At 47.2% G+C, this 27,364-nt stretch overlaps 1 protein-coding gene and 1 pseudogene across 2 annotated transcripts; one reads left to right on the top strand and one right to left on the bottom strand.

Annotated features, from left to right (window-relative positions):
* Positions 1-1,006: 1,006 nt before the first annotated feature.
* LOC129492878 (eukaryotic translation initiation factor 3 subunit C) lies at positions 1,007-27,007 on the top strand. Of its 2 annotated transcripts, none has more exons than XM_055298265.2 (21): positions 1,007-1,116; positions 1,255-1,385; positions 3,295-3,360; positions 3,804-3,993; positions 4,216-4,341; positions 4,531-4,585; positions 4,714-4,823; positions 5,206-5,333; positions 14,242-14,401; positions 14,526-14,629; positions 15,401-15,542; positions 15,737-15,862; positions 15,998-16,091; positions 17,687-17,877; positions 18,103-18,327; positions 22,880-23,243; positions 25,964-26,123; positions 26,222-26,287; positions 26,376-26,463; positions 26,564-26,726; positions 26,824-27,007. In XM_055298265.2, exons 2-21 carry the CDS (start codon positions 1,285-1,287, stop codon positions 26,904-26,906), a joined length of 2,742 nt encoding a protein of 913 aa, XP_055154240.1. In that variant the 5' UTR covers positions 1,007-1,116; positions 1,255-1,284; the 3' UTR covers positions 26,907-27,007. The 2 variants fall into 2 exon arrangements, with proteins under 2 accessions (XP_055154240.1, XP_055154241.1); XM_055298266.2 differs by having other exon boundaries at positions 1,015-1,116; positions 4,246-4,341.
* LOC129492893 (histone H3.3A-like) lies at positions 11,466-12,442 on the bottom strand (annotated as a pseudogene).
* Positions 27,008-27,364: the final 357 nt, after the last annotated feature.

Consider the following 27,364-nt stretch of genomic DNA (forward strand, 5'->3'; position numbering starts at 1 on the left):
TCAATGGGCACAGGCGCCGAGGTGAAACCCTAGCCAGGGACCATGCTCTTCCCTTCCCAGCACTTCCCTGTCCCGTTCCCATATCAAAACCACCTTGAAAAATGTAACACAGTCCCTTGCACTAAAACCTCTGCCAATGGCAGCTCCAAACCACAGGCCTATAAAGACCTGCAAGATCTAGCATCATCTACTATTTTTTTTTTTTTTTTTTGAGACAGAGTCTGGCTCTGTCACCCAGGCTGGAGTGCAGTGGTGTGATCTCTGCTCACTGCAACCTCTTCCTCCTGGGTTCAAGTGATTCTCCAGCCTCAGCCTCCCACGTAGCTGGGATTACAGGCAGGTGACAACGTGCCCAGCTAATTTTCGTATTTTTTAGTAGACACGGGGTTTTGCCATATTGGCCAGGCTGGTCTCCAACTCCTGACCTCAGGTGATCCGCCCACAGCCTCCCAGAGTGTTGGAATTACAGAAGTGAGCCACTGTGCCTGGCTAGCATTGTCTCCTTTTTTTTTTTTTTTTTTGAGATGGAGTTTCGCTCTTGTCCAGGCTGGACTCCAATGGCTCCATCTCGGCTCACCACAACCTCCGCCTCCCGGGTTCAAGCGATTCTCCTGCCTCAGCCTCCCGAGTAGCTGGGCTTACAGGCATGCACCACCACGCCTGGCTCATTTTGTATTTTTAGTAGAGATGGGGGTTTCTCCATATTGGTCAGGCTGGTCTCGAACTCCCGACCTCAGGTAATCTGCCTGCCTCGGTCTCCCAAAGTGCTGGGATTACAGGCGTGAGTGAGCCACCGCACCCGGCAGGATTATCTACTTCTATACTATTAATGCCTATTAATGCTGTAATTACACGCGTGAGCCACTGCGCCCCGCCGATCTTCGTGTTTTAAATCCCGACACCAACGCGCGGTAGGATTCGCGACGCCTGCAGCTAAAGGTCTCAGCGCCCAGTTCCCTCAGGCTTGTCCCCGCCCCCGTATGGCGCGAAGGCCACTGGGAGTTGTAGTCTCCCAGTGTAGTTAGTCGGCGCTTCCCGGAAGTGACGCGAGGACCCGCCTTCTCTCTCGGCGTTTCCGCTGTCACGGCTCTGCGGTGTGACTCGCGGGCTCAGCTGGTTGGTATTTTTTGGGCCTTGTGCTTCGTGGTGGGAGACCCGGGTCGAGGTCCGGGTGGGGCCGGTGAGGGGTCGGGCGTCGGGAGGTGTTGGCTCGGGCCTCTTCGCATGGCCAGTGACGCCTTGGCTTCCCCGCAGGTCCGGCCGTAGCACCTCCGCGCCGTCGCCATGTCGCGGTTTTTCACCACCGGTTCGGACAGCGAGTCCGAGTCATCCCTGTCCGGGGAGGAGCTCGTCACCAAACCTGTCGGAGGCAACTATGGCAAACAGTGAGTTGTAGGGGTTGTGGCTGTGACCATTCTGGGAGTGCGGGGTTAGGCAGGCTGTGGAACGCAGTGCACATGGGAGGGATGGAGGTGAGGGCGGGGAGAGCGGGTTTGGACAATGACCAGAGTTTGCAGGATCGGAGCGGTGTTGGAGAGAGACAGCCTTAGAGGGCTGTGATAGCGGGAGGCCGCCCACCAGGCACAAGGGATAGAATCACAGAGGTTTCCCAGGCCATATCTGTTGCATCAGCTTTCTAACTGGCCTTAAGTCTACAGCCTCTACCTGTCTCTTCTCATCTTAACCGCCGAGAAGTCCTTAGTGACTTCTCACTGCTCACAGAAGGAAATGCAAAATGATTGATTGGTATCTGGGAGCCCCCTGATGTGACTCTGAAGTCTGGCCACCTGCCGTGTACGCAGGTGCTTAAACATTTTATATGCCTGTTCACCTCTACGTAAATACCCATCCCCCATTTCTGTACATTAATTTTTTTTTACCCCCTTTGAAACAATATAATGGTTTTTCTTTTTCCTTTTTTTGAGGGGTCATAGTTCACTGCAGCCTCGACCTTCAGATCTCAAGCAATCCTCCCACCTCAGCCTCTCAAGTAGATGGGACTACAGGTGCACGCCATCGCGGCGGGCTAATTGTTTTTAATTTTTTGTAGAGAAGGTGTCCCACCGTATTGCTTGGTTTGGTTCTGAACTCCTGGGCTCAAGTGAACCTCCCGCCCGACATTCTAAAGTGTTGGGGTTACAGGAATGAGCCACTGTGCCCCACTGGAATGGTGTTTCTTAAACATCTGCCACATGCTTGTGCTACTGTTTTAAAAGTATGTATTGCACATGTATATGCCAATATGCGTATGGTTTCGTATCACTTCCACAGGTGGAAACCAATGTCATTTGCCATAAAATACCAAGTAATCCAGGCTGGGCAGGTGGCTCAAGCCTGTAATCCCGGCACTTTGGGAGGCTGATTACTTGAGGTCAAGAGTTTGAGACCAGCCTGGCCAATAAGGTGAAACCCCGTCTCTACTAAAAATACAAAAATTAGCCAGGCGTGGTGGCATGTGCCTGTAACCCCAGCAACTTAGGAGGCTGAGGCAGGAGAATCTCTTGAACCTTGGAGGCGGAGGTCGCGGTGAGCCGAGATTGCGCCATTGCACTCCAGCCTGGGCAATAAAAGCAAAACTCCACCTCAAAAAACATCCCCAAAATAATCCAAAAAATAATAAAAAGGGAAAAGAGGCAGGCAAGATGGTGCATGCCTGTAGTCCCAACTACTCTGGAGGCTGAGGTGGGAGGATCCCTTGAAACTCAGGAGTTGGAGGCCGCCTGGGTAACATAGTGAGACTTTATCTCTTAACAGACAAAAAGAACAGAGATACTGTTGCTGACTCTGAGCCTGTGGTCTGGTCTTACTATCATAGAAAAATACTAGCAGTGGAGGTGTTAATGCCATTGAGACTTTCTCCTTGTTGTTGGTCTCTCATACTTTGGGAAATGTTGCTAAGATCTAGTTTAGGTACCACCTCCCTGAAGCCTTTTCTGTTCATTATAGCTCAAGTATTGTTTTTCTCTACCTCTTTTTTTTTTTTCAGTACTTCTGTGGTGACTTGTGTCTCTATGTCATTAGTTACACAGTAAATTAGCACTTTCATTTGTTGGTTTTTGAGAGGATAGTGAATGTCATCTTTGTGTTTGCTACAACACTGAGCAAAAGGCCTTACTTAATGTACACTTAAAAGATTGAGTTGTATACGAAGTGGCCCTGAGGAGGAGTCAAAAAGAGGATGAGTGTGGTGTGGATGGCCTGGATTACTTAGTTCTACCTGTCCTGAGTAGGGAAATAGGGATCTCTTGGAAAGACTGGGAAAGGAGGTTAATGGTCTCTGTTCCTTCCAAACAGGCCATTGTTGCTGAGTGAGGATGAAGAAGATACCAAGAGAGTTGTCCGCAGTGCCAAGGACAAGAGGTGAAGCCATGGCGAGGCTGGGTGATGGGAGTCTCTGGGAGCAGTGAAGCTGTGGGGAGGCTGGGTGATGGGAGTCTCTGGGAGCAGTGAAGCTGTGGCGAGGCTGGGTGATGGGAGTCTCTGGGAGCAGTGAAGCTGTGGGGAGGCTGGGTGATGCGAGTCTCTGGGAGCAGTGAAGCTGTGGGGAGGCTGGGTGATGGGAGTCTCTGGGAGCAGTGAAGCTGTGGGGAGGCTGGGTGATGCGAGTCTCTGGGAGCAGTGAAGCTGTGGGGAGGCTGGGTGATGGGAGTCTCTGGGAGCAGTGAAGCTGTGGGGAGGCTGGGTGATGCGAGTCTCTGGGAGCAGTGAAGCTGTGGGGAGGCTGGGTGATGCGAGTCTCTGGGAGCAGTGGTGAGTTTTTCCTTGGTGGGCATATTCAGTGTGGTATCGGGTTCCCAACCCAGGTTTGAGGAGCTGACCAACCTTATCCGGACCATCCGTAATGCCATGAAGATTCGTGATGTCACCAAGTGCCTGGAAGAGTTTGAGCTCTTGGGAAAAGCATATGGGAAGGCCAAAAGCATTGTGGACAAAGAAGGTGTCCCCCGGTTCTATATCCGCATCCTGGCTGACCTAGAGGACTATCTTAATGAGGTGTGATGCCTATATTTATTACCACCACTTATTCATGGTTTTGTACCTTTAGTGGTGGGATGTATAGGATCTTTTAAAAATAAGCTCACAGATGTGGTTAATAAGTAGTACCAGCGGTGTTCCAATAGCAAGACTCAAAAGTGGAGAAGAAGCCTGGAGTTTAGGAAATGTTACTTACTTTCAAATCACTGTTCTCTCTTTCTTTCCTCTTCTTCTCTTTAGCTTTGGGAAGATAAGGAAGGGAAGAAGAAGATGAACAAGAACAATGCCAAGGCTCTGAGCACCTTGCGCCAGAAGATCCGAAAATACAACCGTGATTTCGAGTCCCATATCACAAGCTACAAGCAGGTAGGGAGGCTAGAGGCACACTTACTGAACTGGGAACAGTGACCCCGTGACTGAGACCCAAAGATGGAATTGCTAGTGGGAGGTGTGACTGGAGCGGGAAGATGACAGAACTGTCTAGGGTGGAGGGGTGGGGTGGGCTGATGGCTGGAGAGCATCCATGATTGTTCTGTCACTTCCCTCTCTGTCCAGAACCCTGAGCAGTCTGCGGATGAAGATGCTGAGAAAAATGAGGAGGATTCAGAAGGTGAGCAAAAGAACCTTTGTTGCAAATAGGAAGTCCAGAGTTAGTGCTGCCCTTGGCCTGGTTTCTTGACTGCCCTCCAATCTGGCTTTTCAACATTCAGGATCTTTTTCTCCCTCCATTACCACTAGGCTCTTCAGATGAGGATGAGGATGAGGACGGAGTCAGTGCTGCAACTTTCTTGAAGAAGAAATCAGAAGCTCCTTCTGGGGAGAGTCGCAAGTTCCTCAAAAAGATGGATGTAAGAGCCAGGGTTAGATGGGTGATTTCCTGCCAGAGGTAGTTCCTGAGTCCCTGGGGGGAAAAGACAAGACTCAAACCCCTAGGGTCGGGAGGGGTGGAATTTAGTGGAGTTGAGAACAGGCTTCCTCTTACATCAGAGCAGTGGGCAAACAGGGATCTGGGCCCAGCTCTGCCAGGGAAAGCTGTGTGTGTTCCTGCGGCCAAATTGCAGCATCACTCTGGGACTTGATGGTCAGTTCCAGCCCTTGGTATCTTGATTCCATGAGTAGCCACTCTTGTTCTGCTCATGAAAATAAATCTCGAACATGCGTTAGTAAGGAGGGTAGAGACACCAGTCAATCTCCCTATCTTCTTGCTGATCCTCTTTTCTCCCCTCTAAGGATGAAGATGAGGACTCAGAAGATTCCGAAGATGATGAAGACTGGGACACAGGTTCCACATCTTCCGATTCCGACTCAGAGGAGGAAGAAGGGAAACAAACCGCGCTGGCCTCAAGATTTCTTAAAAAGTAAGGAAAGTAGTGGGACCTAGGGTTACACTGGAACTGGTAGAAAGCCCTTAATTGTCTGGAAGTTTATTGATTCTTCCATGGAGTCCTTTTAGGTTGGAGAAGCCAACTGTTAGCATTTTACAGTAGGATCAGAGAGTCAAGTATATTAGTTGGCTAAAGTCACAAAGCTAATGTGTCCTAAAGTTGAGGATTGAAGGCTCCAGGGTCCAAATATCTACCACAGCCTTACTCACTGCGTGTGGATTGGGTGCAAATTTCACTTTGGCACCCGATACCTGTGTGACATTGGACAAACTACTTCACCTGTCTAATCTTCAGTTTTCTCATCTGTAAAATAAGGCAGGGAACCCTCCCTTCCAGAATAGCTGCAGGAATACAGGGAGGTGTGATGTAAGAAAGTAGTTCATCTAAGACTGACGTGTGGTGAGCCCTCAGTGTGTGTTGCTACTGTGTTACCCTTCCTGATAACTTCTTAGTACGCATACAGCATACAGACTGCCGCAAGTGTTCATGACCTTTACTGGGACAGTCAGAATGGGGGAGGATCCCAGTGTGGATTCTGTCTCCCAGCCTTTATCAGCTGTACAACATTGTATAAGTTACTTGACCTTAAGTCTCAGTTTCTCCCTTTGAAATAAAAGTGATACCTGCTCCTTTGTATCCCATGGGAGTGAAATCTCAAGCTCACTAAAAATAGTGCTTTTATTTATTTTTTCTTAGCCAGTTTGCGCAAACTACAGATAAATAGTGCTCTTTTGAGACAGGGTCTCGCTCTTCCCAGGCTGGAGTGCAGTGACGCAATCTTGGCTCACTGCAACCACAACCTCTTGGGCTCAGGTGATCTTCCCACCTCAGGCTCCTGGGTAGCTGGGACTACAGATACACTCCAGTACACCTGGCTAATTCTTTGTGTTTTTAATACAGACAAGATTTCACCATGTTCCCCATGCTGATCTCGAACTCCTGGGCTTAAGCAATCCTCCCACCTCAGCCTCCCAAAGTGCTGGGGTTATAGGCGTAAGCCACTGCACCCAGACAAATAGTACCCTTTTAATGGGAAGATTATTGCTCTCGAGGTTGCTTTCCTGCGTTTAAAAGTTGTGGTCATGCTGCTTTAGGGAGGTAGTGAGTTTCCAGCCCTCTAGAGGTCTAGACAGGCTGAACAACTTACGTGGTGGGCATTTTGTTAAGAAGCCTTTTTTTGTCCCGTGCTTCAGGGAACACTGGTTAAGGTCTGGGCCGCATTGTCTATCACACCCCTTCTTGGAGGGTTTACAACCACCTCTGGAAAGTTCCATGAGAATAAATATGCCTAACTTTGTATTATTAACCATCCTAAAAACTTGCTTGATCATGAAACTCATTTTTTTAACCTGTTGCTATCTTACAGAACTATCAGTGTTACTATTGGTTCAGATCTTTTATATCCACTGTAGTTTGCGTTTTTGTCTTTGAATAATTGTGTATTGAAGTCTCCCATTGTGTGGACTCTGGTGTGTGATGTGTGTTGTGTTGCACAAAGGCTCCTGTCTGAGGGAGCAAGTGGGGCCTAAAATTAAACTTAAGACATCAAGGCTGAGCACGGTGGCTCACGTCTGTAATCCTAGCACTTTGGGAGGCCGAGGCAGGTGGATGACGAGGTCAGGAGATCGAGACCATCCTGGCTAACACAGTGAAACCCAGTCTCTACTAAAAATACAGAAAATTAGCCAGACATGGTGGCAGGCACCTGTAGTCCCAGCTACTTGGGAAGCTGAGGCAGGAGAATCGCTTGAACTGGGAGGTGGAGGTTGCAGTGAGCCGAGATCGTGCCACTGCACTCCAGGCTGGGCGACAGAGCAAGACACTGTCTCAAAAAAACAAACAAACAAAAAACAACAAAAAAGAAAACTATAAGACTATAAAGCTATACTTTTATAAATATAGATTCAAAAGTCCTCAACAACATAGTAGAAAACCAAACCCAGCAACATACAATAAGGATTATAGGGGAGCACCCCCTTCTTGCCTGTAGGGGGATGGAGGATGGGTGGGCTCATCTCCCAAAAAAGTTTTTTTAAAAAATTTAATAACCAAGTAAGGTTTACCCCAATAATAGAAGGATGTTTTAATATGAAAATCAACTAATATACTGTATCAATAGAATAACAGACAAAAGCCATAGAGTCATCTCAGCAGATGCAAAAAAAAGCATTTGAAAAAAATCCTAATATTCTTTCTTGATAAAAGACTGAAGCTAGGAATAGAAGGGAGCTTCCCTCTACCTGATAAAGGACGTTTATGAAAAGGACGTTTCCTGTCCTTTTATTTTTAACTCTGCCATGCCGTATGATTAAGAGTGTTTCTTGGCTGGGCGTGGTGGCTCACGCCTGTAATCCCAGCACTTTGGGAGGCGGAGGCAGGCAAGTCACAAGGTCAGGAGTTCGAGACCAGCCTGGCCAACGTGGTGAAACACCATCTCTACTAAAGATACAAAAAAAAATAGCCAGATGTGGTGGCCTGTGCCTGTAGTCCCAGCTACTCATGAGGCTGAGGCAGGAGAATTGCTTGAACCCGGGAGGCGGAGGTTGCAGTGTGCTGAGATCGCGCTATTGCACTTCAGCTCTGGGCAACAGAGCAAGACTCCGTCTCAGGGAAAAAAAAAAAAAAAAAAAAGAGTGTCTCTTAAGCACAGCTAGGTTTTTGGGTTTTTTTTTTTTTTTTAATCTCATAAAATCTATGCTTTTTTTTCTTTTATTGTGATACATAACATTTCCCATTTTAACCATTTTCAAGTGTACAAATCAGTGGCATTTAGTGCATTCACATTGTGCAACGACCACCAGAACTTGATCTCTGCTTCTCTGGCAATTTAGTTCATTTATGTTTATTATAGTTATTTACATATATATGATGGTTATTTATATATGTGTCTACACAATTAGTTTTTATCAAGACGGGGTCTTGCCCTGTTGCCCAGGATGGTCTCGCACTCCTGGGCTCGAGTAACCCTTCTGCCTGGGCCTCCTAAAGTGCTGGGATTACAGGCGTGAGCCACTGTGCCCAGCCTATTGTGGTTATCAATGTATTCTTACCATTTTATGATATCTTATACTTTCTGTTTATCCTCTTTATTTTAAATTTTGTGATAGCTTTATTGAGGTGTAAATGACATACAATAATTGCACTTGTTTAATTTTTTTTTTTTTTGAGACGGAGTCTTGCACTGTCGCCCAGGCTGGAGTGCAGTGGCGCCATCTCTGCTCACTGCAACCTCCGCCTCCCGGGTTCACACCATTCTCCTGCCTCAGCCTCCCGAGTAGCTGGGACTACAGCCACCCGCCACCACGCATGGCTAATTTTTTGTACTTTTAATAGAGACGAGGTTTCACCATGTTAGCCAGGATGGTCTCAATCTCCTGACCTCGTGATCCACCCGCCTCGGCCTCCCAAAGTGCTGGGATTACAGGCATGAGCCATCGCACCTGGCCTTAAATTTAATAAGTTGTGACATATGTTTACACCCATAGAACTCACCACAATCAAAACATAATATCCTAAAAATTTCACACCCAAACATTTCCACCTTCCCCTTTGTAATACTTCTCCCCTGCCTCAGTTTCCTCACCCTATCCCTAGGCAACCACTAATTTGCTTTCTGTCACTAGGTAAGTTAGCATTTTCTAGAATTTTGTGTGATGGAATCAACGGTATATAATTTGGAGGGGGTAGTTTCTTTCATCATAATTATTTTGAAATTCATTCTGTCTTCTAAAGATTGGGCATCTCTAATTCCAAAGTCTGAAATTTTTGGAGCGCCATAAGTGGAAAATTCCACATCTGACCTCATGTGACAGGTTGCAGTCAAAACTTTGTTTCATGCACAAAATTATTGAAAATACTGGTAAAATTGCCATCCGGCTGTATGTATAAGGTGTAGATGAAACACACACATTTCGTAGTTAGACTTGGAGCCCTTCCCAAGATACCTCATTTTATATATATATGCAAATATTTGAAATTTGAAACACTTCTGGTTCTAAGCATTTCAGATAAGGGATATTCAACCTGTATTTTATTTTTCTTTTATTTGTTTTTTGTTTTTGTTTTTGAGAAGGAGTCTCACTGTGTTGCCCAGGCTGGAATGCAGTGGTGCAATCCTGGCTCACTGCAACCTCTGCCTCCTGGGTTCAAGTGATTCTCATGCCTCAGCCTCCTGGGTAGCTGGGACTACACGTGAGCACCACCACGCCCAGCTAATTTTTATATTTTTAGTAGAGACAAGGTTTCACCATGTTGGCCAGGCTGGTCTCGAACTCCTGACTTCAGATGATTCGCTTGCCTCAGCGTCCCAGAGTACTAGGATTACAGGCATGAGCCACCACACCTAGCCTACATATATTTTCTCATCCTCTTTTTTTTCCCCCATTTCTAGATTATATGTATTTTCTTATTATTCATTTTGTTTTTCTCTGCTGGTTTGGGAGTTACATGCTATGCTTTTAGAGGTTATCCTTGAATTTTTTTTTTTTTTTTTTTTGAGACACTAGCCTGTTGCCCAGGCTAGAGTGCAGTGGCGCGATCTCGGCTCACTGCAAGCTCTGCCTCCGAGGTTCATGCCATTCTCCTGCCTCAGCCTCCTGAGTAGCTGGGACTACAGGCACCCGCCCCCATGCCCAGCTACATTTTTTTGTATTTTTAGTAGAGACGGGGTTTCACTGTGTTAGCCAGGATGGTCTCGATCTCCTGACCTCGTGATCCGCCCACCTCAGCCTCCCAAAGTGCTGGAATTACAGGCATGAGCCACCGCGCCCAGCCAAATTTTTTTTGTTAACCTGTAAACTAACTTATATACCTAATCAAAAAAATCTAAAATTAGTTGAATCAATGTTCTGAGGAAAACCTTTGAGAAAATAAAGTTAGAATTTCAAGTGTCAGAAGCTTTTTGACATTGAGAGTTTGTGGCTTTGTAGTGTAGAAGAATAATTCACAGACACTATTTCACTTGTATAACAAGGGAGACAGATTTTCAGATTAATTTCCAACCGAGCAAAAGCAGGATTTATATAGGAGAAAGAGGAACAAGAAGAGAGGGCAAAACCACAGAACAGTGGATTCTGTTTGCCCGTTTTTCTGTGTAAACTCTGATAATAACTCTCCTTGAGTATGCCACCCAAGGTTGGTGGATGATCTAGAAAACACGATAGGCCCTCTGCCAGTAAGGGTTTTCAGCAACTCCAGATTCAGCCAGTCTAAATATACCCTTTCCCTCATCAGCATTTCTCAGCCTTCATCTTTTGGTCAAAACAAGCTTGTAAAGGAGTGGATTTATTCCCATGAGCTTCAGCCTCTTTGATGTGGGATAAGGCCATCTGTTGTCTTATGGTGATCTGAAGGTATTAGGGGGAAGTTCATCTATACCTGATGTCATGATTGACCTGTGAACTCTTTTTTTTTTTTTTTTTTTTTTTAAGATGGAGTCTTGCTCTGTTGCCCAGGCTGGAGTGCAGTGGCGCAATCTCAACTCACTGCAACCTCCGCCTCCCTGGTTCAAGCAGTTCTCCTGCCTCAGCCTCCCAAGTAGCTGGGATTACAGGCATGTGCCACCACGCCTGGCAAATTTTTTGTATTTTTAGTAGAGACAGGGTTTTGCCATGTTAGCCAGGATGGTCTCTATCTCCTGATCTCGTGATTGCCTGCCTCAGCTTCCCAAAGTGCTGGGATTACAGGTGTGAGCCACTGCACCCAGCGACCTGTGAACTCTTACAGAGCTGCTGTCTACTTCTAAGAGAGTTACCTGATTCTGGAGGCGTTTTTTGTTTTTGTTTTTGTTTTTTAAGTGAACCCCAGGATCTCTAGTGAGATCAAATGTCCGAGTTAGGATCCTAAGCAAGGGTATATACATCTAGGGCTTTCCATCAGTAGTTGTGGTTGGGAAGGCATGGGAAAATGGTGTGGTCCTTTGCAGTGTAGTTAGGCCTGACTTCCGTTGGTGTCTCTTAATAATGTCTTTTTAGTCTCTTAACTATGCATTAAGTAGAGGTAATACTCGTTTAGAAATGTTGCTTGCATCTGTTGATTATATAGCTGAGGATACAAACATTTGTTATCTGATAATTTCTTTTTTTTTTTAAAATAGTTTAATGTATTTTAATAGCAAACTTACAGGAACAGCACAGAAGACAGACAACATTAAAAACATGTACTTGCATGTAGGACAACTCAGTTAGGAAAGTATAGTGAATGGATGGAATCTACTGTATGATAAAAATGCTACAAACAGCATTTAGTTGCCGTCAATAAGAAATTTACTGGTTTTAAAAAAATCCAAATGCTGGCATTGTCCAGAAAAATTTAACAGGTTTATTTATAATTATTATAAAGTCGAACCACTGAAATTTGTTCACTGAAACATTTTAACTTGCATTAATGCTTTACGTCTCTGCATTTATATTAAAAATTCACACACAAATGAAAATGGAAAAACTGCCAATACCTGATTTCTGTCCCCTATTTTTCCACTCTCAATCATATACTTAGGTACCTTTTGACCCCATGGAAAAAAAATATCTAACGTTCAGAACTACCAATAACAGGAAGAAGAGAATTTTTTTTTTTTTTTTTGAGAATGAAATGTTTCCCATCATAGTGGATTCTTAAGCACGTTCTCCACGTATGCAGCGTGCTAGCTGGATGTCTTTTGGCATAATGGTTACACGTTTGGCATGGATAGCACACAGGTTGGTGTCTTCAAAAAGGCCAGCCAGATAGGCCTCACTTGCCTCCTGCAAAGCACCGATAGCTGCGTTCTGAAGCGCAGATCTGTTTTAAAGTCCTGAGCAATTTCTCGCACCAGACGCTGGAAGGGAAGTTTGCGAATCAGAAGTTCAGTGGACTTCTGATAACATCTAATTTCACGGAGCACCACAGTACCAGGCCTGTAACGATGAGGTTTCTTCACCCCTCCAGTAGAGGGTGCACTCTTGCATGCGGCTTTTGTAGCCAGTTGCTTCCTGGGTGCTTTACCACCCGTCGATTTGCGGGCAGTCTGCTTTGTATGAGCCATGGTACAGAGACCTCCTTACTTACCCCCCTTCTCCTTCGGCTGGAGCTCGGCGAGTGAGAGGCGGCGCGACGGCGGCTGCTAACACCTGTTATCTGATAATTTCTAAAAAGATATGAATATACCAGAGTATAGTCTGTCATAGGAGAGGTCAAGCCAAGTCTTAGGTCTTTCAGTTAGAATTTCGTACAATAGTACATTTCCCTTTTGAGGTGTGTATCATACTATCTTTAGTGCTAGGAGTAATAGTTTAGCCAAGGAAGTTTAAGTTCTTTTGAAGCATTCATTTTAAAAAATAGCTTTAGCTCCTCTGATCTCAGAGCTATACAGATGGTTTGGACAAAGAGGTTTTAGTTTAATGAACATACTTTGCATATTTGCAAATGATTTTACCTATAAAGTGAGTCATCATTAGAGTCTTGCAGTGGTACGGGGGAAAGAGCCATAAGCATTTGTTGTTGTTGTTGCTGTTGTTGTTGTTGTTGTTGTTGTTTTATCTCATTGTATAGATGGGAAAACAGACCCAAAATGTTAAGTGATTGGTTTTAGGTCACAAGAAGAGTAAACAGCAGATAATGGACTGGGATGCCCCACGCATACCATTCCCTCTACTACAGCCACCCATAGACCCTCCCAATAATCCCTTCCCCCAACCTCCACCCTCTGCCACCTTGCAATCCCACTGCCTCAAACTCCTGGGCTCGAGCAATACGCCCACCTCGGCCTCCCAAAGTGCTGGGATTACAGGCTTGAGCCACCATGCTTGGCCAGTCCATACACTTTTGTTGAGAGTTATGACACTGGTCTTCTGGCAAGGGAAGACTTAATTTAACTGGTAAACTTATAGACTATTCCAAAAACGTATTCAAACCTTTTAAGCAGTGAAAATGAAATTTATTTATAAATGTTCAAATGGTAGATTATGATAATTACATATGAGGTTTCAAAAATGTTGAGTCTTTCTGGAAAGATTTATTCTTCAGTATCTGTGCAAAGTTTGAAGTTAATTTGACTTTGCCATTTTGTTTGTATTTTGTTCCATAAATACATATTCAAGTCTGGAGATGGTTTCAGGCAACATCCAGTAGCCTAAGACCATTTCAGCGTAGCTGGTGATCTTTTTCTGTTTTGTGGGGACCTTTTTTATAGTGAACATTTTTTTTAAATTCAGAATTTAGATTAATCGGTTGTCAAGAGAGGAGAGAAAGGGATAAAACAGTTTAGGAATAGTGAAAAAGAAAAAAATCTTTATATATTTGGGGAAACTGATTCATTGATTAGCTGGTCAGTCTGGAGAAAGCAGCTGGTATCAAAGAAAATAAGTTGTGGATTCTTTGGAAAACTGTAGATGTTAGCTTTGGAGCAAAATGACAGGTTTTTTTGTTTGTTTGTTTGTTTTTTTAGAGACTGAGTCTTGCTCTGTCACCCAGGCTGAAGTGCAGTGGCATGATTGTGGCTCACTGCAGCCTTTTCTGCCTCCCGAGTTCAAGCGATTCTCGTGCCTCAGCCTCCTAAGTAGCTGGGACTACAGGCGTGCACCACCATGCCCAGCTAATTTTTGTACTTTTAGTAGAGATGGGGTTCCACCATGTTGCCCAGGCTGGTCTTGGATTCCTGACATCAAGTGGATCTACCATGCGTAGCTGACAGGTTGTTTCTATTAATATGTCTGCAGTGGCCTGGTTAGTACTCTGTCTTATTAGAGATGGCTATGCTTATGGTTAACTGTGCCCTGTAGGTCATTATTATAGAGCATAACTTGGACCCAGGAGCTGTTGGAGGAAAAGAGGAAGTTGATGGGAGGAAGAAGCCTTAGAGATGGGGACGGGCTGATCTGTCATCTTCTCCCATGACTGCTGGCAGGGCGCCCACCACAGATGAGGACAAGAAGGCAGCTGAGAAGAAACGGGAGGACAAAGCTAAGAAGAAGCACGACAGGAAATCCAAGCGCCTGGATGAGGAGGAGGAGGACAATGAAGGCGGGGAGTGGGAAAGGGTCCGGGGAGGAGTGCCCTTGGTTAAGGTGAGGGTTTCACTGGTAAAATGAATTGGAGAACAGTTTGGGAGGGCATAAAGGTCCCCTTGTGGGGAAAAGGCAAGGACAGGTTCCTGCTGGCATGCACATGACGGGATATGTACTGATACAGGAGAAGCCAAAAATGTTTGCCAAGGGAACCGAGATCACCCACGCTGTCGTTATCAAGAAACTGAATGAGATCCTACAGGCACGAGGCAAGAAGGGAACTGATCGGTAAGATTCGTGGGCCTGGGCAGTGGGATTGCAAGGTGGCAGAGGGTGGAGGTTGGGGGAAGGGATTATTGGGAGGGTCTATGGGTGGCTGTAGTAGAGGGAATGGTATGCGTGGGGCATCCCAGTCCATTATCTGCTGTTTACTCTTCTTGTAACCTAAAACCAATCAGTTAACATTTTGGGTCTGTTTTCCCATCTATACAATGAGATAATGTTCTCCTCTTTTTTTTTTTTTTTTTTTTTTGAGATGGAGTCTCGTTGTTGCCCAGGCTGGAGTGCACTGGCGCAATCTCGGCCCACTGCAACCTTTTTGCCTTCTGGGTTCAAGCGATTCTCCTGCCTCAGCCTCCTGAGTAGGTGGGATTACAGGCACCCGCCACCATCCCTGGCTGATTTTTGTACTTTTAGTAGAGACAGGGTTTCACCGTGTCTCGAACTCCTGACTTCAAGTGATCTGCCTGCCTCAGCCTCCCAAAGTGCTGGGATTACAGGCATGAGCTACCACACCCGGCCTTTTTTTTTTTTTTTTTAAGATTAAAAAACTAAAAGAGTGTTTACCTTCTTTAGTTATTAGGTAACAGAGGATGGTGGTAGGTGTGAAGCATTTCACAGCATTCCAGGATGGTTGGGATTATTGTTGCTTCTGTTTGGAATTTATAAAGGAGAAGCAGGGATATGGGTGGTGAGGAGGGCGTGTTATCTGAAGAAGGCATCCTGGGAGAGACTTTGTGATTTGTCTCCAAAGCCTCACCCAGCTCTCTGGTCCTCTAGTGCTGCCCAGATTGAGCTGCTGCAACTGCTGGTTCAGATTGCAGCGGAAAACAACCTGGGAGAGGGCGTCATTGTCAAGATCAAGTTCAATATCATTGCCTCTCTCTATGACTACAACCCCAACCTGGCAACCTACATGAAGGTGAGAGCAGTGAAGAGGAGCATCTCAGGGCATAGCTGGTGGGTTGGGGGAGAAAGGTACCTAGCGTCTTAAGACTCAGGGGCTATGGAAGCAGTCTTGGTGGTGGAAGGCCCCACGATTCCTGCTGAAGGGGGAGGCATCCGCCTACTCTACCTTCACACCTCTGACTCTGCTGTGGCCTGAAATCTTGGCAGCCAGAGATGTGGGGGAAGTGCCTGGACTGCATCAATGAGCTGATGGATATCCTGTTTGCAAATCCCAACATTTTTGTTGGAGAGAATATTCTGGAAGAGAGTGAGAACCTGCACAACGCTGACCAGGTAAAGGGAGGAGTTGGCAGGATAACTGGAGGTGTGTATTTTATGCTTTGGGAAGGCTCAGTGGGACCCGAGGGTTGAGGTTTAAGACTGAGATCTGGGCTAATTTGTTGACTCCTCCTTCGCCTTCCTTTTCAGCCACTGCGTGTCCGTGGCTGCATCCTAACTCTGGTGGAACGAATGGATGAAGAATTTACCAAAATAATGCAAAATACTGACCCTCACTCCCAAGGTGAGCCTGAGCAAGCGTGGGCTTTGCTGAGAGGAAAATTGCAGGGAATATTACTAGGTTTAGAGCTTTGTAAGGATTATACTAAGTCAGAGTGCTTGAAAAGCCAGCCTTTCAACTTACCCAGCATTCACACAGAAGGGCCTGATGAGATGCTGGCTCCCAGTCCCATCGTTTCTGATTCCGTAGGTCTGGGTGGGGCCTGAGAACGTGCACCTCTAGCCTGCTCTCAGGTTGCTGGTCTCAGGGCTATACTTTGAGAACCTTTGAGGTAAGGCGTCTATTCACTTCTCTTGTTTAGCTTGGATGAGAGGAATTGGGGTGTGAAAGTGCAGCATAGTTTACTCAGTAGAAGTGTGAATGTGCCCATCAAGTCAAGGGTGTAGTGATTAACAAGGCAGCCTAAAGCTTACCTTTTGTGCTGGATGGAGAAAGGCAGTTTGACAAATAATGGTAGTAAGATATGGCCGGGCGTGGTGGCTCACGTCTGTAATCCCAGCTCTTTGAGAGGCCAAAGCAGGCGGATCACGAGGTCAGGAGATCGAGACCATCCTGGCTAACACAGTGAAACCCTATCTCTACTAAAAATACAAAAAAAAAAAAAAAAAAAAAAATTAGGTGTAGTAGTGGGCGCCTATAGTCCCAGCTACTCGGGAGGCTGAGGCAGGAGAATGGCTTGAACCCAGGAGGTGGAACTTGCAGTGAGCCAAGTTCGCACCCCTGCACTCCAGCCTGGGCGACAGAGCAAGATTCCATCTCAAAAAAAAAAAAAAAAAAAGTATGATATTAAGATAATTCTGGGCCAGGTGCAGTGGCTCACGCCTGTAATCCTAGCACTTTGGGAGGCCAAGGCAGGTGGATCACCTGAGGTCAGGAGTTTGAGACCAGCCTGGCCAACATGGCGAAACCCCGGCTCTACTCAAAATACAAAAATTAGGCAGGCCTGGTGGCAGGTGCCTGTAAATCCCAGCTATGTGGGAGGCTGAGGCAGGAGAATCCCTTGAACCTGGCGGGGCAGAGGTTACAATGAGCCGAGATCACACCACTGCACTCCAGCCTGGGCAAAAGAGTAAAACTCCATCTCAAAAAATAATAGTAATTCTAGATGATGTAAAGTTCAGAGTTAAACTAGGGCCCTGTGGTAAAAAGTGGCTGGAGGGGTGGCTGCTGTAGCTAACAGCTGGAGAAAGCACCCTTAAGTAGGGGCCACCTGAGGTGAGATCCAATGAGGAGGAGTTAGGGGAAGAATCAGCTGAAGACAGTGCCTGACAGGAGGAGCAGAGAGCGAGCCTGACGTTCCAGGAGTAAAAAGGCCAGTGTGACTCCAGCACAGGAAGGCAGAGGGAGAATCGTGGGAGACCAGGCAAGGGCCAGGCCTGGCAGACCCTTATTGGCAGAGGTTGGCAGTTGGGATTTTTTTCCTAAGCTGTGGGACGGGAAGGTTCTCGGTCCTGGGAGTGGGGGATGGCCTTTCTGGGGCACACTGACTAGACTTTTCTGACGGGTGCGGAAGAGGGACAGGTTGACTGGAATGACTGGGGACAGATGGGAAAGCCTGGCTGCCCAGCTGAGATGAGGGTGGGTGCTCTCCCTGCCAGAGTACGTGGAGCACTTGAAGGATGAGGCCCAGGTGTGTGCCATCATCGAGCGCGTGCAGCGCTACCTGGAGGAGAAGGGCACTACCGAGGAGGTCTGCCGCATCTACTTGCTGCGCATCCTGCACACCTACTACAAGTTTGATTACAAGGCCCATCAGCGGCAGCTGACCCCGCCTGAGGGCTCCTCAAAGGTGAGCACGTGGCAGTCATGGCAGAGGGGAATGGGTGTGTCCGCCTGTCCTCCACTTCTGTCAGGACTTGACAGCAAATCTGTTACTCTCTAGACTTCCGCAGGTGGAGCAGGGAGGGAAACTGAGGTATTAGAATGAGACTGGATAGAGTCTCATCTTTGGTTGCTAGAGCCTGTGCCTTTTAAAGCTGGATCTCCTTTGCAAATAACCTCCCTTCCTCCTCAGTCTGAGCAAGACCAGGCAGAAAATGAGGGCGAGGACTCGGCCGTGTTGATGGAGAGGCTATGCAAGTACATCTACGCCAAGGACCGCACAGACCGGATCCGCACATGCGCCATCCTCTGCCACATCTACCACCATGCTCTGCACTCCCGCTGGTACCAGGCCCGCGACCTCATGCTCATGAGCCACCTGCAGGATAATATTCAGCATGCAGACCCGCCAGTGCAGGTAGGATGGGGAGGCCTTGGAGGTGAAGGAGATGCCAGGCCCCTGGCCTCTTGGCAAACTGGCTTAACCAGAACAGCCACCTGTCTGGCCGGTGCAAATTTAAGTAGACACTTGGTCTTTCCCAGATGCCAGCATCCTGCATTCCTCCTGCGTGTAAACATAATTTCATGTCAAAAAAAAAAAAAAATTACCCAGGCTTGGTAGTGCTTGAGCCCAAGAGGCAGAGGTTCCAGTGAGCCGAGGTTGTGCCACTGCACTCCAGCCTGGGTAATAGAGCAAGACTGTGTTCAACAACAACAACAAAAAAAACTGTGTCTGGAAGTGTAGATCATGTAAAAGTATATTTGAGGCAACTGGGAAATGTTTGTGTAGAGCACCTAGTGAACCTGTCTGGGGGTAATGCTGGTTTTTAAACAGCCCTCCTGTTTGTGTTTTTATTCCATGGTATGAACATATCACTGTATCTGTTTTCCTCTTGGCGGACACCCAGTTTATTTCCAGTTTTTGGTTCTGATGTATGAAGCTGCTGTGAACATTCTTGTAAGAAACTCAAAAGTGGTTATACCATTTTATACTCCTACTAGTGTTTGGGAGTTCCTTGTTAACTTTTGGTGGTGTTGGTCTTTTTTTGAGAGGGAGTCTTGCTCTGTCGCCAAGGCTGGAGTGCAGTGGTGCAATCTCGGCTCACTGCAACTGCCACCTCCCAGGATCAAGCGATTCTCCTACCTCAGCCTCCCGAGTAGCTGGGATTACAGGTGCCCGCCACCATATCCGGCTAGTTTTTGTAATTTAGTAGAGATAGGGTTTCACCATGTTGGCCAGGCTGGTCTCAAACTCCTGACCTCAAGTGATCTGCCTGCCTCAGCCTCCCAAAGTGCTGAGATTACAGGAGTGAGCCATCATGCCGGCAGTGGTATTGGTCTTTTAAACTTTTTTTTGTTTTTGTTTTTTGAGGCAGGGTCTTGCACTGTCACCTAGACTGAGTGTAGTGGCATGATCATGGCCCACAGTAGCCTCAAATTCCCAGGTTCAAGTGATCCTCCCACCTCAGCCTCCATAGTAGCTGGGACTACAGGCATGTGCCACCATGCCTGGCTAATTTTTTAATTTTTGTAGAGACAGGGTCTCACTATGTTGCCCAGGCTGGTCTCAAAGATGTTTTAGTTTATGTGTGTGTGTGTGTATGTTTTTGTTTGTTTGTTTTGAGACAGAGTCTTGCTCTGTTGCCCAGGCTGGAGTGCAGTGGTGCAATCTTGGCTCACTACAACCTCCATCTCCCAGGATCAAGCCATTCTCCTGCCTCACGATCCCGTGTAGCTGGGATTACAGGCACGTGCCACCACACCAGGCTAATTTTTGTATATTTAATAGAGACAAGATTTCACTATGTTGGCCAGGCTGGTCTTGAACCTCAGGTGACCCTCCCACCTCAGCCTCCCAAAGTGCTGGGATTACAGGTGTGAGCCACCGCACCCGGCCACTCAAAGGTCTTTTAAATTTTAGTTGGTTGTCTAATGGTATCTCATTGTGGTGTTAGTTTGCATTTCCCTAGTGACTATTGATACTGGCTATTTTTTTACTTTTTTATGTTTTTTGGCCATTAATCTTTCACGAAATATGAAATATCTAGTCAATTCTTGCCCATTTAAAACAATTGGATTGTTCACTTTATTGAGTTGTAGGAGTGCTTTATCTGTCCTGGATAACTAGTCCTGTGTCAGATTTTTTTTTTTTTTTGGAGACAGTGTCTCACTCTGTTGCCCAGGTTGGAGTGCAGTGGTGCAATCTCGGCTCACTGCAATGTCCACCTCCTAGGTTCAAGCAATTCTCCTGCCTCAGCTTCCCAAGTATCTGCAATTACAGGCATGTGCTACCACACCCAGCTAATTTTTGTATATTTAATAGAGACGGGGTTTCACCATGTTAGCCAGGATGGCCTCAAACCCCTGACCTTAGGTAATCCACTGGCCTTGGCCTCCCAAAGTGCTGGGATTACCGGTGTGAGCCACCGCGTCCAGCCTCTTGAAAATACTTTCTTCCAGTGTAGTTGGCTTATTCGTTTTCTTAACCATGTCTTTGGATGAAGTCTAATGTGTCAGTTTTTTTTGTTGTGTTTTTTGGTTTTTTTTTTTTGAGACGGAGTCTCACTCTGTTGCCAGGCTAGAGTGCAGTGGCACGATCTCGACTCACTACAACCTCTGCTTCTCAGGTTCAGGCGATTCTCCTGCCTCAGCCTCCCGAGTAGCTGGGACTACAGGCGCCTACCACCATGCCCAGCTAATTTTTTTATTTTTTAGTATCCGTGTTGGCCAGGATGGTCTCGATTTCTTGACCTCGTGATCCGCCCGCCTCACCCTCCCAAAGTGCAGGGATTACAGGCGTGAGCCACTGCGCCCGGCCCGGTTTTTTCTTTTATAGTAATTATTTTCTGGATCCTGTCTAAAAAACCTTTGCCTAACTGAAATTCATGAAGATTTTTTAAATTTATCTCTTTTTTTTTATAGGTGGCTATATGGGTATTAGCTTTTACATTTAGTCTTATAGTTGGTCTTGGTTTGATTTTTGCATCTGGTGAGGTTGGGATTAGGGTTTCTTTTTCCTCCATACGGATACCTAGTTGTTCTAGCATCATTTGTAGAAAAGACCTCCTTTCCCCTATTGTATTGCTTTGGTGTCTTTGTGGAAAACAATATGAAAAACCACATTACCTATAAGAGTAGGTGTTTTTCAGGTCATTCCCTTCTGTCCCATTCATTTATCTTTTTGTCTGTCCTTATGCAAGTCCCATACTATCTTCATTGCTGTGCAACATAGCAAAACCCTGTCTCTACAAAAAAATACAGAAATTAGCCAGGCATAGTGGTGCACGCCTGTAGTCCCACCTACTCAGGAGGCTGAGGTAGGAGGATTGCTTGAGCTCAGGAGGTCGAGGCTGCAGGAGCCATGATCACGCCACTGCACTCCAGCCTGGGCAACAGAGCAAGACTGTCTCAAAGAGAAAAGAAATACCCGGTTACTTCTCCTTCATTCTATTCATATAATGAATAACTATGAGTTCGTTACTGTGTTTTTTTGCTTTTTGAAAAACGGTGTCATTCTGTCACCCAAGCTGGAGTGCAGTGGCGTGATCTCAGCTCACTGCAATCTCTGCCTCCCAGGCTCAAGCAATTCTCCTGCCTCAGCCTCTCGAGTAGCTGGGATTACAGGTGCACATCACCACCACCCAGCTAACTTTTGTATTTTTAGTAGAGATGGGGTTTCACCATGTTGGGCAGGCTGCTCTCGAACTCCTGACCCCACGATCCACCCACCTCGGCCTCCCAAAGTGCTGGGATTACAGGCATGAGCCACCATGCCCAGCCGAGTTCATTACATTTTTATACTAACCTTTTATTCCTGAAGTATATCCAGTTTGGTTATGTATATTGTTTCTTTTATATTATATATTGCTGGATTCTGTTGCTAACATTTTTAAGGCTTTTTGCATGTAAGCTTATGACTGGTATTGATCTCCATGTTTTTGTTGTTATGACTACACTTAGTCTTTTCCCCCAAGATTTGTACCACTTACCGTCTCCACTGTCTTAATTAGTGCCAAGTCCCTCTTCCCAGTTGCTTAGACGAGAAACCTTGGAGTCATTCTTAATTCGAACTTTTCCCTCATATAGTGTATCTGATTCCCCAGCCATTCCTGTTCACAGTCCATTATGAGAACACTTCTGTCACTTCTGCTTGTACCCTCTGCTCTAAGCCACCGTCATCTGCCTTTGTGTCCCTTCAGTCCCTTTGTTCTGTTCATAATACAGATTAACCCTGTTCAGTTATGTCAGATCATATCACCTGTTTGCTCAAAACCTTCGCATGGTTTCTTGTCTTAAAACTCATATAAAATGGCTGGTGCTTGCCCATCCCCCAGCTTGTGGTGGCGTCTTTTCCCAGCCCTAGCTGTGCCGTGCCCCTTGTTTCTTGAATATACCTGGCCCGGTTCTTCCACAGGATCACTGCGTTTACTTTTCCTTTTTATAAGGATATTCTTTCCCCAGATGCCTGCATGACTTGCTCTCTCTTTAGGTCTTTATTCAAACATTCTTTACCAATGAGGCCTTCTGTAGTTATATGAACATTTGAGCCTCCACCACTGTGCAGAGTGCCTTCCTGGCTCTGTCTTCTGCTTTATTTTTCTTCTGAGCATGAGTCACCATCCTTGTAGTGCAGCTCTCGTGCCCCCCACACCCCACCTCTAGACATAAGCTCCATGCAGAGTGGGGACTTGTCTATTTTGTTCTCCCTCCCCAGCCTAGTGCTCAGCACATAGTAGGCACTTGAAGTAGATTTGTTTAGTTTTGTTTTGGTTTTTTATCTTTAGCGATGGGGTATCTACATGTTTCTCAGGCCCATCTTGAACCCCTGGGCTCAAGTGATCCTCCCACCTTAGCCTCCCAAAGTGCTGGGATTACAGGCATGAGCCACCACGCCCGGCTTAGTTATGGAATAAACGAAGACTTGTCTTGCAGCTGTCATCTCTGAGTGCATTATTACCCTTTGCCCCCAGATCCTTTACAACCGCACCATGGTGCAGCTGGGCATCTGTGCCTTCCGCCAAGGCCTGACCAAGGATGCGCACAACGCCCTGCTGGACATCCAGTCGAGTGGCCGAGCCAAGGAGCTTCTGGGCCAGGGCCTGCTGCTGCGCAGCCTGCAGGAGCGCAACCAGGAGCAGGAGAAGGTGGAGCGGCGCCGTCAGGTCCCTTTCCACCTACACATCAACCTGGAGCTGCTGGAGTGTGTCTACCTGGTGTCTGCCATGCTCCTGGAGATCCCCTACATGGCCGCCCATGAGAGCGATGCCCGCCGACGCATGATCAGCAAGCAGTTCCACCACCAGCTGCGCGTGGGCGAGCGACAGCCCCTGCTGGGTGAGTGTGGAGCTCCAGGGTTCAGCAGGCTGCCTCGCTCCCTGATGACACATGAGGATTAAGAGAAGTGAAGGGAGTAACTCTCCCACCACTCGACTCCGTCTGATTTAATGACACCTCCTCTGCCTGGCACTGTCCTAAGTGTTTTGCAAATAATTATTTAATCTGCATTAGTAATAACCCTATGCTGTAGGTACTAGAATACCCTTTTTCCCAGTGGAGAAACTGAGGCACAGAGAAGTTAAGTGACTTGCCCAAGTTTAATGCAGCTCATGTGTACCTCTGACCTTTCTTTCCCTTTTCTTCCCTTCATGTACATTATATTCCAGCCAAACCTACTGTCATAGAGCCTTATTGTTCAAGAAGCTAACATTGATTCCTTTGGCCCCTTTTGAAAGACAGATCCTGCAGGGTTGCACTGAGTGGTGACTCACTGGAAAGGAATTGAGCCACGCCCTTCCTGTGACGTTGGCCCACAGCAGGGCTTGACGAGTGAGCTAAGCCCAGTGTCCACAGCCACATCCCCCTACAGATTTGTCCTCTCCTGGTCATGTATATGTTTGGGCTAAAGGGCAGGTTCCCTTAGGCACATTTAGTTTGGCTTATGTAGTGAGATTTACTTTGTGGGGAAATTTCCCATGAAAATTGGAATTTTCATGTCTTAGAATATTGGCAATCTGTCACTCCTGGCCCTGCCTTCCTGCAGAGCTAGCCTTGGCTGGAGCTGAAGTAGCAGCGATGGGAAAGGGCTGTCTGCTTTTCCACAGTCCCTGCCTCTCAATTTCTCCCTACAGTGGTTCCAAAAGCCAGTTTCCATCAGCCCTGCACTGTTGTTCAGCCTATAGAGAAATATTCTTTGAGCCCCTAAACTTGCCTTTTTCTTTCTTTCTTTTCTTCCTTCCTTTCTTTCTTTCTTTCTTTCTTTCTTTCTTTCTGTCTGTCTGTCTGTCTGTCTTTCTTTCTCTTTCTTTCTTTCTTTCCTTTTTTTATTTTTGAGATAGAGCCTCACTGTTGCCCAGGCTAGAGTGCAGTGGCGCAATCTCAGCTCACTGCAACTTCCACCTCCTGGGTTCAAGCAATTCTGCTGCCTCAGCCTCTCAAGTAGCTGAGACTACAGGTCCCCGCCACCATGTCCGGCTAATTTTTTTGTATTTTTAGTAGAGATGGGGTTTCCTCATGTTGGCCATGCTGGTCTCGAATTCCTGACCTCAGGTGGCCCGCCCACCTCGGCTTCCCAAAGTGCTGGGATTACAGGTGTGAGCCACTGCGCCTGGACCAACCTTGCCTTTTGCAAGTGTTAATATGGTTAAAATGGAGGTTCATCCAGGAGGGCTGTGTGCCTCTCCTTACACTTAGCCCTGCTCCTGTGGTTCCATTTGGGCCTGATCCCCGTTCGCATATTGAGCTTGCTGTTCTTGCTCTGGAGTCTGCGTGTTTGTGTTTCTCTGTCTGCCACCCATTTCTAGCCGTAGAACTTTTGCACTTCGTCTACCCTGAATTCCAGTTACTACAGCGTACCATGTCTTACCTTCCTGGCTTGTCTTAGGATTGTATTTAGGGGCCTGAGTTCATAATTAATACATAAAACCTGTGATTTTAGAGATAATTTTGACCGGGGCTAAGTTTTTTAAGGAAAAGAAGTGAGCTGCTTGGAAGAATAATAAGCTGGCAACAGTGTAATTGATGCATGGGCATGGCACCATTCATGAAGGTGATGTGAGTGAGGAAGGGTTGGTAAATGCCATTCCAGTTGAGCTGGAAGAGGTGGTTTGATTTTGTTTTGTTTTGTTTTGTTTTGTTTTTTGAGACGGAGTCTCGCTCTGTCACCCAGGCTGGAGTGCAGTGGCGCAATCTCGGCTCACTGCAAGCTCCGCCTCCCGGGTTCACGCCATTCTCCTGCCTCAGCCTCTCCGAGTAGCTGGGACTACAGGTGCCCGCCACCACGCCCGGCTAATTTTTTTGTATCTTTTTAGTAGAGACGGGGTTTCACCGTGGTCTCGATCTCCTGACCTCGTGATCCACCTGCCTCGGCCTCCCAAAGTGCTGGGATTACAAGCGTGAGCCACCGCGCCCGGCCATTTTGTTTTGTTTTTTGAGACGGAGTCTCGCTCTGTAGCCCAGGCTGGAGTGCAGTGGCAAGATCTCAGCTCACTGCAAATTCTGCCTCCCGGGTTCAAGCAATTTTCCTGCCTCAGCCTCCCGAGTAGTTGGGATTACAGGCGTGTGCCACCATGCCTGGCTAATTTTTGTATTTTTAGTAGAGACGAGGTTTCACCATGCTGGCCAGGCTGGTCTCCAACTCCTGACCTCAGATGATCCGCCTGCCTTGGCCTCCCAAAGTGCTGGGATTATTACAGGCGTGAGCCACCATGCCTGGCTGGAAGAGGTGTTTTTAGGTCAAGGAAGCTTAAAAGAATCTGATGAAAGCCGTGGGCCTTTTTCCTAGGAAGATGTACATGAGGACACGTGCACAATTTGTCAACATTTTCGAGGGTTTCAGCAGTCCCCTGAAGTGCATCTATGGACTGGTTGAGGTCAGACCTAAGTACATTTGTGCAGATGGAGTGGCTTGGGCGACTGCATGGCTGTTTGGCGGAGAGGCAGGGAGAGTCTCTAGTATGGTTTGCTCCTCCAGCCTCTGTTTCTCCTTAAGGAGTGCTAATGGGGTAGGAGTCCTTGTCCCAAGTTCCCTAGGCCCTGCCTCATTCCCACCCTTTCAGGTCCCCCTGAGTCCATGCGGGAACATGTGGTCGCTGCCTCCAAGGCCATGAAGATGGGTGACTGGAAGACCTGTCATAGTTTTATCATCAATGAGAAGATGAATGGGAAAGTGTGGGACCTTTTCCCCGAGGCTGACAAAGTCCGCACCATGCTGGTTAGGTGAGCAGACAGGGAGGCCATGATGGGTCGGGGAAGAAGAGACTGGTTGGTCCCCTTCCCTGAGGCCCTGTTGTCCTTTCTCTCCCCTCTTCCCGCAGGAAGATCCAGGAAGAGTCACTGAGGACCTACCTCTTCACCTACAGCAGTGTCTATGACTCCATCAGGTAGGCCGGGCCCTGGGGACACAGAAGGGCCCCAGCCTTGTGGGCAAGGGTCCTGACTGCCCCTGCCTTCTGCCTTCTTTCTCCCCAGCATGGAGACGCTGTCAGACATGTTTGAGCTGGATCTGCCCACTGTGCACTCCATCATCAGCAAAATGATCATTAATGAGGAGCTGATGGTAGGGGCCGGGGTGGGAAGCGGGCAGGTGGAGCCATGGAGGGATTGGAGCAGAGGGGCCTGATCTGTGTCGTGTCCCCTCCTTTGCCTCGGCCTGTCAGGCCTCCCTGGACCAGCCGACGCAGACAGTGGTGATGCACCGCACTGAGCCCACTGCCCAGCAGAACCTGGCTCTGCAGCTGGCCGAGAAGCTGGGCAGCCTGGTGGAGAACAACGAACGGGTGTTTGACCACAAGCAGGGCACCTACGGGGGCTACTTCCGAGGTGAGTGCTTCCAGCTCCTCTCCTTGCCCAGCTCCTGGTGCCCTCACCACCTCTCCCCTGGCACTCTCTCCCCTTCCTTCCTGTCTCTCTCCTGCAGACCAGAAGGATGGCTACCGCAAAAACGAGGGCTACATGCGCCGCGGTGGCTACCGCCAGCAGCAGTCTCAGACGGCCTACTGAGTAAGCTCTCCACTCTGTCTTGCGCCTAGACCATCCAGCCTAGACCATCCAACCTTGAAGTCCTAAACCACACCTCAGTCATTAAAGGTCCATTTAAAGTTGTTCTGTTTGATTGCTTGTTGCCACAAAGATGTGTTGAGCCCATTCATTTGCTGATTATATTTCTGAGCTGCTACCACATGACAGACACAAGGCTCAGATGAAGAGGTGAATTGAACACATTCCTGACCTCAAAGAGCCTGCTGCTTTTTGACATTTAACAGAAAATTGTAATAACGTAAGTTATAATGGGTGTTTTAAAAGGCCAGGTGCAGTGGTTTACGCCTGTAATCCCAGCACTTTAGGAGGCCCAGGTGGGCAGATCCCAAAAGGTCGGGAGTTTCAGACCAGCCTGGCCAACATAGTGAAACCCCCTCTCTACTAAAAATACAAAAATTAGCCGGGCATGGAGGCACATG

The sequence above is a fragment of the Symphalangus syndactylus genome, chromosome 11, assembly GCF_028878055.3.
Source record: "Symphalangus syndactylus isolate Jambi chromosome 11, NHGRI_mSymSyn1-v2.1_pri, whole genome shotgun sequence".
Classification (NCBI taxonomy): Eukaryota; Metazoa; Chordata; class Mammalia; order Primates; family Hylobatidae; genus Symphalangus; species Symphalangus syndactylus.

Excerpts from the sequence above, each read along its gene's own strand:
- LOC129492878 (XM_055298265.2), top strand. The coding sequence starts at position 1,285 with ATGTCGCGGTTTTTCACCACCGGTTCGGACAGCGAGTCCGAGTCATCC. Across the intron at positions 14,630-15,400 it reads GGCAAGAAGGGAACTGATCG|TGCTGCCCAGATTGAGCTGC; the intron begins GTAAGATTCGTG and ends CTGGTCCTCTAG. Across the intron at positions 15,543-15,736 it reads ACCTGGCAACCTACATGAAG|CCAGAGATGTGGGGGAAGTG; the intron begins GTGAGAGCAGTG and ends AAATCTTGGCAG.